The following is a 16,634-nucleotide window of genomic DNA, read 5'->3' as shown; positions in this document are numbered from 1 at the left end:
ATTACTGAAGATGAGAGCATTTGTTTAAAACTATATAGGAGGGAAGGGGTGGTGCTACAGTAGGTGGCTCAGAGTATGGCAGATGCACATTGGCACAATGAACTTTAGCTCTATTGGATCGGGGAATCTCAGTGAAAAAGGGAAAAGTATTATCCTTGTGCCTTGTGGTTTAATAACCCAAGGACAAGAACACAAATGCCCCCTTCCAAAATGTAAAAAAGTAACATGGCCAGTTAAAACAGGCCTGACTTTACAAAAATAATTCAATAAAAAAATGGAAGTTTTGGTTTGTAAATGGGTCCGGTTATTACAGTGCTGAACAAGCTAAAACAGAGTATGGGGCAGTAAAGGTAAATGCCAGCCAAAAGATAAAAGGGCCAGTAAGACCCCAACCAGCACAAGCTGCCAAGGTAATGACAGTATTAAAGGTATTGCAAAATAAAATAAAATAAAGTAATATAGCTATATTTACCAATTCAGACTGGGTGTGTAGAGCAGTCGTCGTTTGGCTCCGAGTGTGGACAGCCAAAAATATATGCACCGGAAATAAAAAGCTGGTGGTGTATAAGCAATATGAAAAACAGGTAATAACAATAATACCCCCCGCCCCCCACCCCCTCCCAAACCTATGTAATGCATGTTAAAGCACACCAAAAGCCCAGCAATCAAATTTTTATAAAAAAAATAACCGGGCCAATGTCCTGGCTAAACAAGGGGCTGTTAACCAGTAAGCACCCCCCAAAAAATAAATTCCTTTTTGCAGTAACAAAATGAAAAAAACAGGTAGTTAATCTAAAAATTTTTAATGTACAAACCTTATAAAAAAAAATTAGCAACTGCTAAAAATAAATATCAAAAGAAAATAAATAATTCACCGGAATGCTAACCGAATGGTTTGGGCCACAAATCATAGCATTAAATTGGGAAAGCAACCTAAATATTGGGTAATACCTAAAGGGGTCCAAACTAAACTAATACAATATGTTCATAAACAAGGACACTTTAAAGCAGAAAACCTCTTAAGCACCTTAAAAATACAAGCTGGTGGTCTACCATGGGAAAAAAGGTAAAGCAATGGTGTAACAATTACATACAATGCGCAATGGTTAATGCGGACCCACAGGTGGGAAAAAAAAACCCTTAAAAACCACACATTATATGTAATATATATTTATATTAAAGTAAATGTGTATATGTAATCAGGTTTCTTCCTGAGCCCTGTGGGTAGGAATAGGTTCCTTACACCCTGAGCCCTTGGTAGGGAAAAAGGTGGGGGTGCTTGAATTTGATTGGGTCACACCTTGAGCTCTTGGTAGGGTATACGCAGGCTGCCCTAAATTGAGCGGGTAACAGTGGTACGTGAGCTTGATGTCCATCTGTTCACTTGGTGACTATTTATGGAGAAGGTGGTACGTGAACCACTGAAGTTTGGGAATGGCTGGTCTAGGGTATTATCTGGTTCTGAACTGAAAGTGCTGAAAATATAAGGATTTTTTACATTTAACAGTATTTTCATTCTGTTTGTGGATCTTAACAGTTTTTCTCTGTCACCTTATTACAGCACGCTTTGTTGAGAATCTGCTTTAGAGGCACTCTTCGCAGACTTCAGTCCTCCAGACGTTTAGGTCTTTACTACCCACTCTCATGTCCCATAGCAAGAGTTTGTGCACTTGGGAAGCATAGCTGCTTCTAATTTGTGTCTTTTTCACCATAGACTGATGAGGCGCTCCACTGACTGCTGGTGCTGTGTCAATCAGAAGCTGATAATTTCTCTGAAATTTCTTCAGGAACTTATCTAAATTGTTTGCCTAATGAAATGGTAGAAGTCATTTTGTGTTGTGCTGAGCAGTGTTGCGTCTTGGTCTACATAATTTTGAGTTTTTTCTTGTACATTTTTTTCTCCCTTGTTGATTTTTCTAGATATGCTTGTTGCAAATTTATTTTCACGTGCATGGCAACTTTGAATTCTGGCTGCAGCTCTGTCTACCACAGAGTCCTTTGTTTCCCTGTGGTATATGACTAGAACTCTCTCCTGCTGGAAATGTTTGCTGTCAGATGAGTGAGGGATTGCAAGCTTGAGGCTTATATGCCAATAGTGGGAGAGACCGGCAGAGAAACATCTCTATTCTTATTGACTGCTGATGGTGCATGTATCTCCTTCAGGTCTGTCTTATTTATTAACTGGCAAGCCCGTGGAGACTTTCTGAACTCCTCTTTCCAAGGCACTAATATTTCTACTCTGGACAATGATCTAGCAGGCTAGCAATCCTTTCTGTGCATCAGCACACTAGAGAAGTGCTCACAGTTGCCAAGCAATCTCTGTATATATTCTCCTCCATACTTCTGTGCCTTGGGGATGGGACTTTGCACCAGTGGTTGTCATAACAGCTTCCTTGGCTCATTCAGGAGCAGGCACTGGAGGTTTCACTGACAATCCCTTGAGATTTGAGCAGTGATTAGAACAAGTGCCATTGGTTACTGTTAAACCTAATGTGCTAATGGGGCTTTGTCTTGAGCACAGCTGTATGGAGCTACCCAAGTATTGACCAAAAGGCACCCTTCCTTCCTTGACACATGCACTCAATCAGCTCAGGGGGGTCACAGTGCACTTTGAGGGGGAGCATAACAAAAATAAGTGTTTGCCATTACACTTCCTTCTGACAGTTTCATTACTTTAGGTGAAATGTTTCTCTCCTTCGATAACAGTTGTGCTAAACACCAGAATGCCTGTCTGGTGTGTATATATACAGTATGAGGGAAAGCACATATGTGGAACTCAGTGTTGTTGTTGTTGTTATCCCCTTCCTTCCCACCCAGCAGAAAAATGCCTAGAGGAGTCTAAAGTTGCTGAAAACTTTTGTTTTGACATCCATGCTACCTGCAATACAATGTTTTGGTCAGCATCAGTTTTTTTATTTAAAAAACAAACAAACTTCTGTACCATTCTGAGCAGTATATACATGCCTCACTAATGCCATTTGTGCCAGTGCGGAGAGCTGGTGAACTGACAGATCTCAAATAGTAGTTGTCAGTGGAGAACCATGGGTGTAGGTGTAGCTAATGGGGTTCCTTACGGGTCTGTTCCAGGCCCGATCATGTTCAATAAATTTATCAACAATCAGGAAGTAAAGTGAAAATTTGTGGATGACACAGATTGGCACGAAGATTGTCAGAGTGGTAGATAATGAGGATGGGGCAGTCATACAGAGCAATCTGTATCACTTGTTAAGCTGAGTTCATTCAAATAACACATTTTAATACAGCCAAATGCAAGGTCATACATCCAGAAATGAAGATGCAGGCCATACTTGCAGATGGGGGACTGTATCTTAGAAAGCAGTGACTGAAAAGGTTTATGGATCTTAGTGAACAACTCAAGATGAGCTCCAGTGTGAGGCTGTTGCAAAGAGGGCTTAAGTTTTCCTTGGATTCAAGAGAGAAGTAGTGAGTAGGAGTAGGGAGGTGACTTTTACCTGTGTATATGGTATTGGTGAGAGATACTAGAATACTGCATACAATTCTGATGTCAACATTTTAAATAGGATTTTTGAAGAACCGGAGCGGATATAGAGAAGAGCTATAAAAAGATTTGAGACTGGAGAAAAATCCTTTGCAGTAAGAGATTTAAGGACCTTAGTCAGTTTAGTTTATCAAAATAGAAAACTGAGGTGACTTTATTACAGCATATAAGTACCTGCACAGGGAGAAAAATACCAGGTACTATAGGGACCTTTAACCTAGCAGAGAAAGATATAGCAAGAACTAGTGTCTGGAAGTTAAAGCCAGACAAATTCAAATCAGAAATAAGGCATGCACTTTTAACAGTAAGGCAATTAACCATTGGAACAAACTACCAAGGGAAGTGGTGGATTCTTCATCTCTTGATGTCTTCAAATCAAGATTGAAAATAAGCTTAAATCAAACACAGGTTATAGGGCTCAATTCAGGGGTAAATGGGTGAAATTCTGTGGCCTGTTTTATACAGGAAGTCAGACTAGGTGATCTAATGGTTCTTTATGGCCTCCAGATCTATGAATTTCTTTCCATCCTCTGTGCTTGCTCATAGTGGTCTCTAAAAGTGAGGTTGGACTTGTTCATTCTCCAGGCTTTGGAATAGCTAAATGATCCAGGCCTCAAACAAGTACTTTGACCTTGTTTTTACTGACTTCTTCCACTTTAAAAGTGTAAAGTGTCAGATAATGGCACCTCTGTCCAGTCTAAACACCGTGCTACCAACTGAAGTCATACTTGTGGTATTCAGTGCTTTCCACGCTATCAGAAAAGGAAGTGAGGGGTAGACACACCTGGGATTTGCTACATCTCTGTGCAGGTGGATTATATTGTCTGCTGGTGTGCGTTTGGTATAAGTATAAAGCTTATGGAAGTGTCTGCCAGTTGCGTTTGTGGGAGACAAACTCCAGGGTGGGGGTCTAGGATAACGCTCCCTCACCTTCACAGAATGTATTGTTTTATAGGGTTACCTCAGTGCAATTTTGTTGTTGTCAGTACTATTTTTCAGAAACTAAAATGCATGCAGTATATAATGTTTGTTTTAAATCAACAGGTTCATTTTTTACTGGCCAGAGCTGCAGAAATAATGAGGAGGTAACACTTATACGTAAAGCTGATCTAGAGAACCATAATAAAGATGGAGGCTTCTGGACAGTAATTGATGGGAAAGTGTATGATATAAAAGATTTTCAGACCCAGTCTTTAACTGGGAATAGTATACTTGGTGAGTTTCAACTCTTGAATTGAAGGAGCACAGGTTTTTGTTTTGTTTTAAAATTAATTGCCGTAAATAGCTCTCTAGATATTATAGAACTACTGAATATTCTTTTTTCTAGCTCAGTTTGCAGGTGAGGACCCAGTTGTTGCTTTGGAAGCTGCCTTGCAATTTGAGGATACAAGAGAGTCGATGCATGCCTTCTGTGTTGGCCAATATATGGAGGTAGAAATATAATATACTTCGTAGCACATCATATGTAGGATAGTAAACTGTCTGAAGAAGTTACTTTTTCTGTACGATTGATGCCAGTTTTAGTCAAGGACCTGAAGCAAAAACTTGGGTTACAAATGACTAATTGAGAGATACAGTATTGCACTTAATGAAATTTAACTTATGATTGTATTAATAGTTTACATTTTCAAAATTTGGTTATAGTAATAAAGGATAGTTTTGTTTTTAGGCTCTTGTTGGAATTTATTTTTGACCTCAATTTGATATTTCTTATGTTTAGCCTGACCAGGAAGTGATTACAACACCGGATCTTGGCAGTCTGTCATCACCTCTCATAGACACAGAAAGAAATCTGGGTCTTCTTCTTGGACTGCATGCTTCCTACCTCGCAATGAGTACACCGCTTTCTCCTGTGGAGGTTGAATGTGCCAGTAAGCAGAACTTACTTTCAGTTAAATTAGAAGAAATGGATTGTGTACAGTACCTCTTCATGCTTCCCATAATATGCTGGACCAGACTAGTGTAAATGTAATTTAATCAGGAATTTAGCTTTTTTTTACCTCCATTTCTTCTGGACATAGCCTAAAGACTTTCTTGTTCTTCCTTTTTACCATTAGAAAACTCTTAGTACACGAAAAACTTCATTTTTCTCTTTGTTTGGCTGTTCCTCTGTTTTCTCTTTCTGTTGCAGACATGCAGCTCTCTTTTGCCTCGGTTTGTGTAATTGATTCACTTTTATTCAGATGATTAAGTGCTTGTTCTTTTGTGTATTTCCTTGCTTTGTAGCTTTCAGAACAGTGTGTTATGTGCTCTCTTCCCACTCTGACTTTTTTGACAGCAGATGAAGTGAGAGAAGGAATCCTTTATGTATACTTAGATTCCTGATCCCCACTACATTCATTGCCTTCCCTCTTCAATTTAATATTTTAGTGGTTGTCTTCTAAACCACTTTGGTTTACTGGTCTGGATTTCTGCTTTTAAAAGTCATTTCTTTAGTTTGTGTAAGGGGGCCAACCATGGAACCAGTATTGTTTTTGCCACTTGAATTCAAGTACTTCGGTGGGGAAAAGAAGTTAGTCTTTTGTCTACAGTGCTGCAGAGTTATGCATTTGAGTAGTTCAGTTCATTTCAGTGGGGCTACTAATGTGCTTACACATGTAAGACATTATGGGATTGAGACATTTGTCTCTCAACACTTATGTCAAACTGTAGTAGACCTGCATGCTTCATATACCCTTCTGTATGCACTTCTGGGACTCTTCGTGAGTTTTTAAAAGAAGGCTCAGTATCATGCTATTTATCTGTCCTTGACCAAGAACTTAAACAAGATTCAGAGAGGTACTTGATGATTATTTGGATGATAGGAATATCCGGAGTTTTAATACTTAGTGGTAACAAGACTATGGGAACCTCATGCTTCAAGGTTTAAACTGATCTCTTATAAGGGGTAAGGGTAAATCCTTCATTGGGTGGAAGAGCAGATTATCCCATGTTGGCCTACTGTGCGGTTTCTTGCACCTTCCTCTGAAACATCTGGAACTGGCTGCTGTCATACTGGACCAGAAGGACCATGATTCTGATCCAGTATGGCTGTTCTTAGAATAATTGCTAAGATCTTCATGGCTTCATTACAGCTGATGGCTTCAGGTGAGAAGTGGCTCCCTGTAGTGGCTTGGTTAAGATGTTACCTTACTTAATTTACAAATAATTTGTCATTTATTTTTTTCTGATTAAACTTCACCAAATAAGTATGAAAGTCTTCTAAATTTACTCATGTTTGCAAGTAAATTTCATCTTTTGTTTTAAAGAAGGATTATTTAGTTTAGTGACATAGCTTTGCCTGGCAGAAAGACTTACATTTGCATTTTGTTTTCCCTCTTGTTAGAATGGCTTAAGTCATCTATCTTCTCTGGAGGCTTGCAGACCAGTCAGATACATTACAGTTACAATGAGGAGAAAGATGAAGACCACTGCAGTTCACCTGGGAACACTACCCCAAACAAATCAAAACTATATTCACATCGACTAACCTTGAGTGACCATTCACAACCATTTCTGCAAGCCATTGCAGATAACAATATTCAGGATCACACTGTGAAGGTAAAAAGGTTTAAAAAAAAAAAAAAAGTTGTACTAAGATGCAATTATCTCCCAGTTAAAGTGCGGAGGTGCTGTGTATTTAGTGACCACATCTGGACCCATCTTTCTTCGTTATATAGTCTTCTGCACTCTCACAGTTTTAGATTTTTATATAATTGTATAGTTATTTCTTAGTAGATTGATTATGCAAGTCTTGTGCTCAGCTTGGTTACTGCCCTTGGTACACCTCAATATGCCCACAAGTGTCCATCTCCGTTTCTAACCCCATGATTCCAATCCAAACCCCAGTGTCAGGATATAATTTTGAAATATTCTTGGGAGGAAATATTTAAGACTGGATTTAAGTGGCATGGTAAGCTGGAGAACGGATCAGAAGCTGTTACAACTGTGCTCATTGTTGCCATGTTGTGTATGATGAGAGCCCTCTGATGGGCTATTGTCCTCAGAACAGGAGTGACCATATGGATTGCTGTTTGGTATAATAGCTTGTTTGGACTTCTAGTAAATTAGGTGACTCCTATCCTGGACTGAGAAATATCTTGTCTATGGCTTCTGAATGTATTTAGCCCAGGATATTATTGAGTTTTCACTTGAATGCTGGCTGTAGTGTTCTACATTACTATACCTGAAGAAAGAAAAGGAGTACTAGTGGCACCTTAGAGACTAACCAATTTATTTGAGCATAAGCTTTCGTGAGCTACAGCTCACTTCATTGGATGCTTATGCTCAAATAAATTGGTTAGTCTCTAAGGTGCCACAAGTACTCCTTTTCTTTTTGCGAATACAGACTAACACGGCTGTTACTCTGAAACCTGAAGAGTTAGATAGTGCTGTTTTTTTGACTGTTTGTTTGCAGGACTTTTTATGTCAAGTAGAGAGGTACTGCAAACAATGTCACTTGACAACACCAATCACATTCCCTCCTGAGCATCCTGTGGAAGAAGTAGGACGTTTACTCTTATGTTGTCTTCTAAAGCATGAGGATTTAGGTAAGTAGACTTGGCTGTTCCAGAGCACTTTATTTAAAAAAAAAAAAAAAAAAAAATTTTTTTTAGCTCCTAGGCCCCTCAGTCTTAGAAATAGATATTCTTAGTATGTTTTTTCTCATTAAGGTCATGTGGCATTGTCTCTAGTACATCCTGGTACCCTGGGAGTTGACCAAGTCAAACACAGAACCTTACCAAAATCTGTAGTAGATGTATGTCGTGTTGTCTATCAAGCAAAATGCTCGCTAATTAAGGTAAGCCTCCAACCACCTGTATCTAACTTCTCTTCCACCTTAATTATTAAAAATGACAATTGACTTCTTTCAATTTTATTCCCTTATTAAGTTTATAATCTGTTTCCATTCCTGTTTTAGACTCATCAGGAACAAGGCCGCTCCTACAAAGAAGTTTGTGCTCCTGTCATTGAACGTTTGAGGTTCCTGTTCAATGAATTGCGTCCTGCAGTCTGCAATGACATCTCCATAATGTCAAAGTTTAAACTTCTGAGCTCTTTGCCCCGATGGAGGAGGATAGCTCAGAAGATAATTCGAGAGAGAAGAAAAAAAAGAGGTAAGAGAATAGTGATACTGTAGTAAAACAAAATAAAAGCACCAACTCGCCCTCAAAGCTTTGTACATATAAGTAACACTTCTTTGTTAGGCCAGTGAGGATGCTTGGGTTCTACTGAAATATCGGGTCTACTAGTTTTTTACTGGGCTTTGACAAACTTTTGTAAAGAGGTAAATATTAATTTCTAAAGACCAGACGGTGAACTAGTCTAGAAATTCAGGTTAGAGTGGTGCTTGTTTCCTGCTTTCCCGTTCATTTAAAAAAACCTGTACATCTCAATCTGACTGAGTTTGGCTTGACATAGTTTGACTTCAAATGGGATCCTTTTTCACATAAAATGATTTGATAAATGACATATAGCTAATGAGTTACATTATAATGCAGGGGTCGGCAACCTGCGGCACGCGTGCCAACGATAGCCCACGAGCCGATTTCTGCTGGCACACTGCTTCCAGCCGGGGTCCTGGCTGCTGCCCCCTGCTCAGCCTGCTGCCGGCCTGGGTGAATGGAACCCCGGGCTGGCAGCAGGCTGAGCAGGGCTGGCAGGAGCTGGCGGCTGGAACCCCAGACTGGCGGCGGGCTGAGCCGCTCAGCCCGCCGCCAGTCTGGGGTTCTGTCCGCCGGAGTAGTGTATTAAATTTCTCCCCGTAGGAATGTGCTACTTGTGGAGCACCAGGACTGGCCGCCGTAAGTAGTACACGGTAAGGTAGCACATTCCTATGGGGAGAAATTTAGTACACTACACCGGGGTAGGGAAGGCTGTGCCTCCCCAAACAGCCAGCCCACTTCCCGCCCCCGACTTCTCCTCTCATAAACCCCTGACCCATCCAACACCCCCTCCCCCACCGCTCCTTGTCCCCTGACTGCCTCCTTCAGAACCCTCCACCCATGCAGGCTCCCCTGCACCCTGTCCCCTGACTGCCCTGACCCCTAACAGGCCTCCCAGGACTCCCACGCCTATCCAACCACCCCTGTTCCCCGTGCCCTTATGGCTGCCAGTCCTGATGCTCTGAGCGGCATGGTAAGTAGTATACCATAAGTAGCACATTCCTATGGGGAGCAATTTAATACACTACACTCGGCTCCGCTCAGCCTGCTGACGGTCTGTAATTCTCAAAATATGTTCTCGCACCCCTTATCAAAAATTACACTACAATTAGCTTAAAAACTTGAAAACTTTAAAAACTTCGTATATTACAGTAATCGTTAAAATGTATAATGTTAATAAATACATAGGTTTGATTAAACAAAGTAGTTGTACTTATGTGCCTGTGCTTAATTTGTGTTTTCGATGATTTACCTTCTAAAAAAATCTTGCATGTCTCGCACTCCTAGAAAGGGCATCTCGGACCCCAGGTTAAGAACAATGGCAGTAAACTGATAAGAGCTGCATTTTAATGTAATTTTAAATGAAGCTTCTTAAACATTTTAAAACCCTTGTTGACTTTACGTACAACAATAGTTTAGTTACATAATATAGACTTACAGACAGAGACCTCCAAAAAACATTAAAATGTATTACTGGCACACGAAACCTTAAATTAGAGTGAATAAATGAAGACTTGGCACCCCACTTCTGAAAGGTTGCCGACCCCTGTTATAATGAAACACCACATATGATCAAATTATAAAATATTACTAGCATTGTCTTTTAAAGATTCAAGCTTATCATAGAACATACCAAAACCATCATTGTTCTTAATAAAGTTTGTGCATAATAAAGATTCCATACTTCAAATTTGAATGTAAACATTTTGGAGATTTTCTGTATGTCTGTGTAATACTCTAGTCATGAAGATGATTAATTTGGCACTTCTGAAAATTATTTAATGTTGGTTAAAGATGTAATCTGAGCAAGTCGAACAGTTTCCTCTCCCTCCCCCCATACAGCTACATGATGATGATGTATGCTAAGCAAGTTCAAAGGCTCCTGTTTGAAGTAATGCGTAATTAAACAGTTCTTGACATGCACGCTTACATAAAACGTTTCATCTACCCTTGGGTTAACCATTTTCTGTGTATGCAAGTATAATGCATTTCCCAACTAGTTGTTTCCAAAGCCTTATGAAGATATGAAAAGCAAAATACCTTGTGTTTTGGGTCACTGATTTTCAATTTGAGTTTGTTCTGTTTGAAACTGTCCTACATTTTCAGAGTTGTGTGTTTGTTTAAATCCTCTTATGACTCTAGAAAACTTAAGTTTTTAATGGCAGAGTATTTCAAAGATGGCATAATACAAACCATCTGAACAATCATTTGTTTTATTGGTGTGTTTAAATCGAGTGGGCACCTTTTTGCATCAGCTTTTTTATTTTTACTGTAAAATAGAATAAATACATGATTATCTTAACATGCAAATCTAAATCTTTCCAATGTAATTTTTTTTTCTAGTGCCAAAAAAATCTGAATCTGCTGATGTGGAAGAATCCAAAATTGGTAATGAGAGTGACTTAGAAGAGTCATGTGTTGTACCCCATAGTCCTGTGTCTGTAGATAAAAGGCCCATACCAGTCAAGTCACCTAAGGTAGAGTATCCAGCTATTGAATTTCTCTTCTGAATAAAAGAGAACTATAGGAAAAAACCCTATAACAGTGAATAGCACATTATCACAATCCAGTAATTCTGGCAGGCACATTTGGAATAAGTAATTGTCATCTTAATATCAAGTACAGAATGGCTACTTCATGTTTTGATGAAATTTGTAGTATAGTTTTAAAACAAGCTCGTATGCCATGAGCTCTCAATTGCCAAAGACAAGCTTCCTCCAACTTGTTATTTAAAAGAACTGGACTTCACTTCAAAATAAATCAAGCTAGTTGCTTTGTCCCTTTGAGTTCCAAGGCATATGAAATGATGCCTAATATATCTGAGCATGGTTTTCATTACACCAATATATGAATCTTTTTCTTAGTTTGAAGTCTGATTTTAAAATATCCAATTTGGATATTGGAGCATATACAATACTCTCAGCTTGTTTTCTTATGAAATTAATTTGCTTAATTTAATACTTTTCCCCAATTAACAGGATAAATGGCAACCACTTCTGAGTACAGTTACAGGTGTTCACAAATATAAATGGCTGAAGCAAAATGTCCAAGGCTTGTATCCCCAGTCTGCTCTCCTCAACACCGTTGTTGAATTTGCACTGAAAGAAGAGCCAGTAGATGTAGAAAAGATGAGAAAATGTTTATTGAAACAGGTAAAATGAGTAAAAATGGGTTTTCATGCTTAAGCAATTACACAAACATTTATTGATTTGTTGATTGATTTTATTGATTGCAGTTAGAAAGAGCAGAAGTTCGTCTGGAGGGGATAGATACAATTCTGAAACTGGCAACTAAAAGCTTCTTACTCCCATCTGTGCAATATGCTATGTTCTGTGGATGGCAGAGGCTTATTCCAGAGGGGATCAATATAGGGTAAACAGGCTTTTTCACTTTTAATATGTTTCTGACTGGGGACAGGGAGAGAGACAGTAAAATATCTTTTTTTTTTCTCCCCCTTTCTTAAATAAAGGGAACCGCTCACAGACTGTTTGAAGGATGTTGATCTCATCCCACCATTTAATAGAATGCTGCTGGAAGTAACTTTTGGAAAGTTGTATGCATGGGCTATTCAAAATGTCCGAAACATCTTGTTGGATGCTAATGTCAGATTTAAAGAACTAGGTGAGCTTTAGTCTGAGCCTTAGTCTTCTGTTGTTGAATCAAAAAACTCTGATTTAAATATAATTGATTTCATGTACTAGCTGAACAGCACATTTTAATGTCTTACTCTTTCTTCATGCTGCTGAGTATTTGTATAGAAGTGTGTCCTTTTTCTCTTCCTCTCTCCCCCCTCCCGCCCCAAATTAAGCTGAGTTTCCAATATTTAGGACGATGTTCTTGGTTTCCTGATAGGTTACAGAACTTAAATAACCAGTCACTACTCTATATATCTTGGAACTTCCATTTTGGGGGTTCCTTAAGCCAAGGGTAAAGTATGATTATTTTAAACTGTTCACATTTGTAATCTATTTAACTGTAGCTCTTATGCATTAATTTGCTCTGCATTATTTATATTTACTTAAAGGTATACTAATTCTGAACTAGGTATCCAACCTGTTCCTCTGCAAACCATTACTAATGAGAATGCTGCCGGCCCAAGTCTTGGGACCATTCCACAAGCACGTTTTTTATTGGTCATGCTCAACATGCTGACCCTACAGCATGGTGCCAACACCTTGAACCTCCTTCTCAACTCTGGCATGCTAGCATTGACGCAAACCACGCTGCGGCTAATAGGTATGAAATCTTCCAGTTTTTTGTTTATAAGAATATATATGTTTTGACTTCCACTGCATTGTAAGTGGAAGGACAGCTTCACTGGTTAAGAACTGATGATCTGAGCCAGTTTTTACAGACTATTGCCCAATCTGTAAAAACATGTGCCAGTGAAGTGGAGGGGGAGATGGAAAACTTAGATTGACATATGCTCCTTATCTCAACTGTAACTTGATGAGCATTATGAATCCTCTATCTTTGACCATTCTTGTTACAGTCTGTGTGAGCTATGTTAGGTGTTTTAACAATTCCCGCTATATTGTTTCATTCAGTTTGTTGCTGTGGGAGCTTCCCCTCTATACACAGAGATTGGAGGTAGTTTTAGCATTCATTCACTTGATTCTTCATAAGAACTTCTGCACAGTTAGGTATATAATAGTTGAAGCTATTCTGCTTTGGGTTCTTCTCCCCCTCTCCCCCCAAACGATAGCAAACAGTTATTCTGGCAAGTTTATTTAACCCTTTCAGGTCCTTGTAAAACTACATGGACAGCAAAGGAAAAAAAAACAATGTTTCTGGAGCACTCCTTTCCATGCAGTCACTGCCCCCACTACTGTTGAAAAGCCAAAAAAAAAAAAAAAAAAAGCATCCTTCTAAATATAAGAGGTGTTTCATTTGAAGTACTGCTTCAGCAGTCTCCAGTGGTGGAATTATGCCATTTCTATTCATAGTCTGTAGGGACTCATTTTGTTACACTGAGAGCTGGGAAGGAAGGCCTCTCCAAAGCAGGCCTCTTCAATAGAAAGTAAAGCAGAACAGAAAATCGTACTGTTCACCTTTCATTCTTCACAGATGATTAACACAAAGTCAAATATTGGCAGCAAAAGCTTGTCTCCTTTTCCACTGGGGAAAAACTTCATATTTTTTGTAAGGCTAAACATCTGCCATTTTGAGAGACATTTTCAATTAATTGGGGAAAGAAGTGACTCTCTCTCCTGAAAGGAACTTACAGAGCTGTATCTCAAGGCACTTTCTTTTCTGCTCCCAGCATCCCAGTTACCTGTGGATGAACAGAATGAGGGCTTATCTTGGTGAATATATTGCTCCTCAAAGAAGTTTTCGTTCTTCAGTGTATGAAGACCTATAAATGGTTGTATTTCTTCCACCAGTGCTCCCACTATGGAAGAAAAACTCAAGCTGAGGAATTAAATATTAGACATCCATGGAAAATTTCCTCCTTTCCAAAGTGCAGAAAAATTAACACTACTTGTATGGATTAAGAGCAGGAAGAAAAGGAAAAAATATTTCCTAATTCTCCTTTTATGGACATTCTAGCACTTTCCTCTGAAGTGTTTGACGTTGGCTATTGTGACCTGAGTCAAGCTACCAGAATAGATGTAAACATAGGAATTGCCATACCAGATTAGACCAATGGTATAACATATAGGCAGACTACTGAAGGTGTAGAATCGGATTTGAATGGGGAAAAGTCCTGGCAAGCACAAAAGTAAACTGGTAAACAAAAGAATTTTATACTGAATCAAGGCTCTAAAGCCTATATAGATGTGGCTTCACTAGCTAATTATGGAGTTTCTATTGAGTTCTGTTTTGGGGCCTGTTGCCCAAATTATTCAGTAGACTGGGAAATTGAATGCATGGTGAGATGAGAGTGTGACGTTTCTCTGGTTTGCCTATTAGTCTCACTGGGCAGCCATGTCATGGTGGTGTGAGACTTCGGGAATACTGACCCACATACCTATGAGGATATTATTTGATTCTTCTTTGTTTTGTTCAACACTAAATCTTCCATAGCTAGATGTCTTAGATTCTATACCACATAAGCTTATTTACTTTTGGTAAATAGTACCTGAAGGCATAGAGGCTTACTCAACTAAATAAAGTTCACTCTCTTCATGTGAAGAATTCTGTAAGGCAGTAATTTGGCCCTCAGCTTTCACCTTTCTCAAGCACTGCAAGCTGGAACTGCATGTGCCTGAGGATTCATCCTTTGAGGAAGGCGTGCCCCAGTCAGTAGTATAAAAAAAACCTTAGTACTCTTCCTTGAGAAATGAAGATCACTCTTCTAGCCTAGTTTGTTTTACTTGTTTACTCCCCACGCTCCTTTTGTGTTTGTTTTTCACTGTTTGCTACTTCTCTGAGGTGATGGACTGAATAAGGTAACAAGACAAAGAATGGAACACTTGTTACCCACTGATGTTTTCTCCCCGTCGAGCTGGACCTGTCCATACTTCCAAGGATAAGAATCTGTTTCCTATTTAGGGGAGTGTGCATAGTTTAACTGTTTCATATTAGGGTTTTGTACTGCAGCCCATCATTGTAGTATCCAAATGGTTTCCCTGCAAAATAGATTGGCAGTAGTAGGGTTCTCAGTGGGCTTCACAGACTCTCGCTTTTCTCCCTTTTTTAACGTTAGTGTCATTACTTGTTCTTTTGTTATGACGGTCCTGGTTGAGGAGTTAAGTAGGCAGAGCTTGAGCTCAGAGCACTTGAACTTCTGGTCTCAATAAAGTGATGGATTGTGGGGAGAGAGTTTAAATAAATAAAATTGCTTAGACTTTTGTCTACAAATGGTAAACTTAAGGTATTGAAGGGCTTTCACTCACTTCCGCCAAATGACAGCCAGGTTTTATGTCCTGTTGCATTCATTTCTTCTCAGATAAGTACTGAAATGAAAGAGTCTGGGAATGTGAACCCTTAAATGTATAGGTTCTTTTTTCACTCGAATGATCCAAATTCCCTTTCTTCTTCATGACTGCTACATTTGCTTTATATGAAGGCTAAATACTACCTGCTCTTTTCTCCTCCTCCCCACTTCCCATGAAGTTCTCCTTAGCTCTGTTCACTAGGAGTGAGACTAGTTTTCTTCGAATTTTTTTCACATGATTATAGCTGAACCTCTAGACAAGCATGTACAGATTTCTGCTTTCATGTAGCTATATTACTCAGCAACATATTTGCTTGATCGTATCCTTACCAAAAGGTCTGCAACTATTTTCTAGTCCTTTCACTAGATTAGAAAATAGTGGTAAAAACCTATTTAACACTTTCTGCCAGTAGACCTGCTTGGATGCTGGACTAAATCACCCTAATATCTTTTCCATTAGTCTGTATTATTTTGAACAAAGATAATATATGTTGTTATAATCCCTTTATTTTCAAAAACATAATTTCATAGTCTCTAAAAGCTGGAATTGACTGCATCACTAGTTAACGCCTGTCTTCTGAATACGAACTTCTCATTTTAAGTATTAATAGAAGTACTGTATGTTGTAAAAGGTTTTTAATTGGTGCGACAATGGTCATGTCTTAAGTTTCAAGCTGTCTTTCATTCTTATGAATGTTTCCTATAGGGCCTAGTTCTGACAATGTTGAAGAAGATATGATTGCCGCTTCTCGGGGAGCTTCTGCCACAGTTTTGGAAGAGTCAAGGAAGGAAACCACACCAGTTCAGCTCCCTGTGTCTGGGCCAGAGCTGGCAGCCATGATGAAAATTGGAACCAGGGTGATGAGAGGGGTGGACTGGAAATGGGGTGATCAGGTACAAAATTGTGTTCCACTTTTGTTTTGTAATATGTCTGATCAATCTACTGACAGTATTAATGGACTCGTAATGTGAATTATATCATTTTCAGGTTTTTAGGTAACAAAAAGACAAATATTTAGCACAACACTAGGTCTCATTTCTATTTGTAGAGTAAATTCTTTTTCACTGAAACGTTTCTATATTAAATCAC

The 16,634-nt window shown here is 39.0% G+C and overlaps 1 protein-coding gene across 4 annotated transcripts in view; it reads left to right on the top strand.

The window, feature by feature from the left end:
* The window catches only part of HERC2 (HECT and RLD domain containing E3 ubiquitin protein ligase 2), a 197,846-nt gene that overhangs the window by 78,600 nt on the left and 102,612 nt on the right, over window positions 1-16,634 (top strand). For all 4 annotated transcript variants that reach the window (XM_074965634.1, XM_074965610.1, XM_074965626.1 and 1 more), the window contains exons 24-36: window positions 4,565-4,735; window positions 4,848-4,951; window positions 5,241-5,391; window positions 6,846-7,060; window positions 7,917-8,049; window positions 8,173-8,300; window positions 8,421-8,616; window positions 11,008-11,141; window positions 11,643-11,816; window positions 11,900-12,036; window positions 12,134-12,285; window positions 12,709-12,900; window positions 16,251-16,438. In XM_074965634.1, the coding sequence (XP_074821735.1) occupies window positions 4,565-4,735; window positions 4,848-4,951; window positions 5,241-5,391; window positions 6,846-7,060; window positions 7,917-8,049; window positions 8,173-8,300; window positions 8,421-8,616; window positions 11,008-11,141; window positions 11,643-11,816; window positions 11,900-12,036; window positions 12,134-12,285; window positions 12,709-12,900; window positions 16,251-16,438 (2,075 nt within the window). The remainder of the gene's footprint in view (window positions 1-4,564; window positions 4,736-4,847; window positions 4,952-5,240; window positions 5,392-6,845; window positions 7,061-7,916; window positions 8,050-8,172; window positions 8,301-8,420; window positions 8,617-11,007; window positions 11,142-11,642; window positions 11,817-11,899; window positions 12,037-12,133; window positions 12,286-12,708; window positions 12,901-16,250; window positions 16,439-16,634) is intronic.

Source organism: Natator depressus, chromosome 1 (assembly GCF_965152275.1).
Source record: "Natator depressus isolate rNatDep1 chromosome 1, rNatDep2.hap1, whole genome shotgun sequence".
NCBI lineage: Eukaryota > Metazoa > Chordata > Testudines > Cheloniidae > Natator > Natator depressus.
The sequence above is the reverse complement of the archived record's forward strand: the minus strand, read 5'-3'. Positions and strand labels throughout refer to the sequence as shown.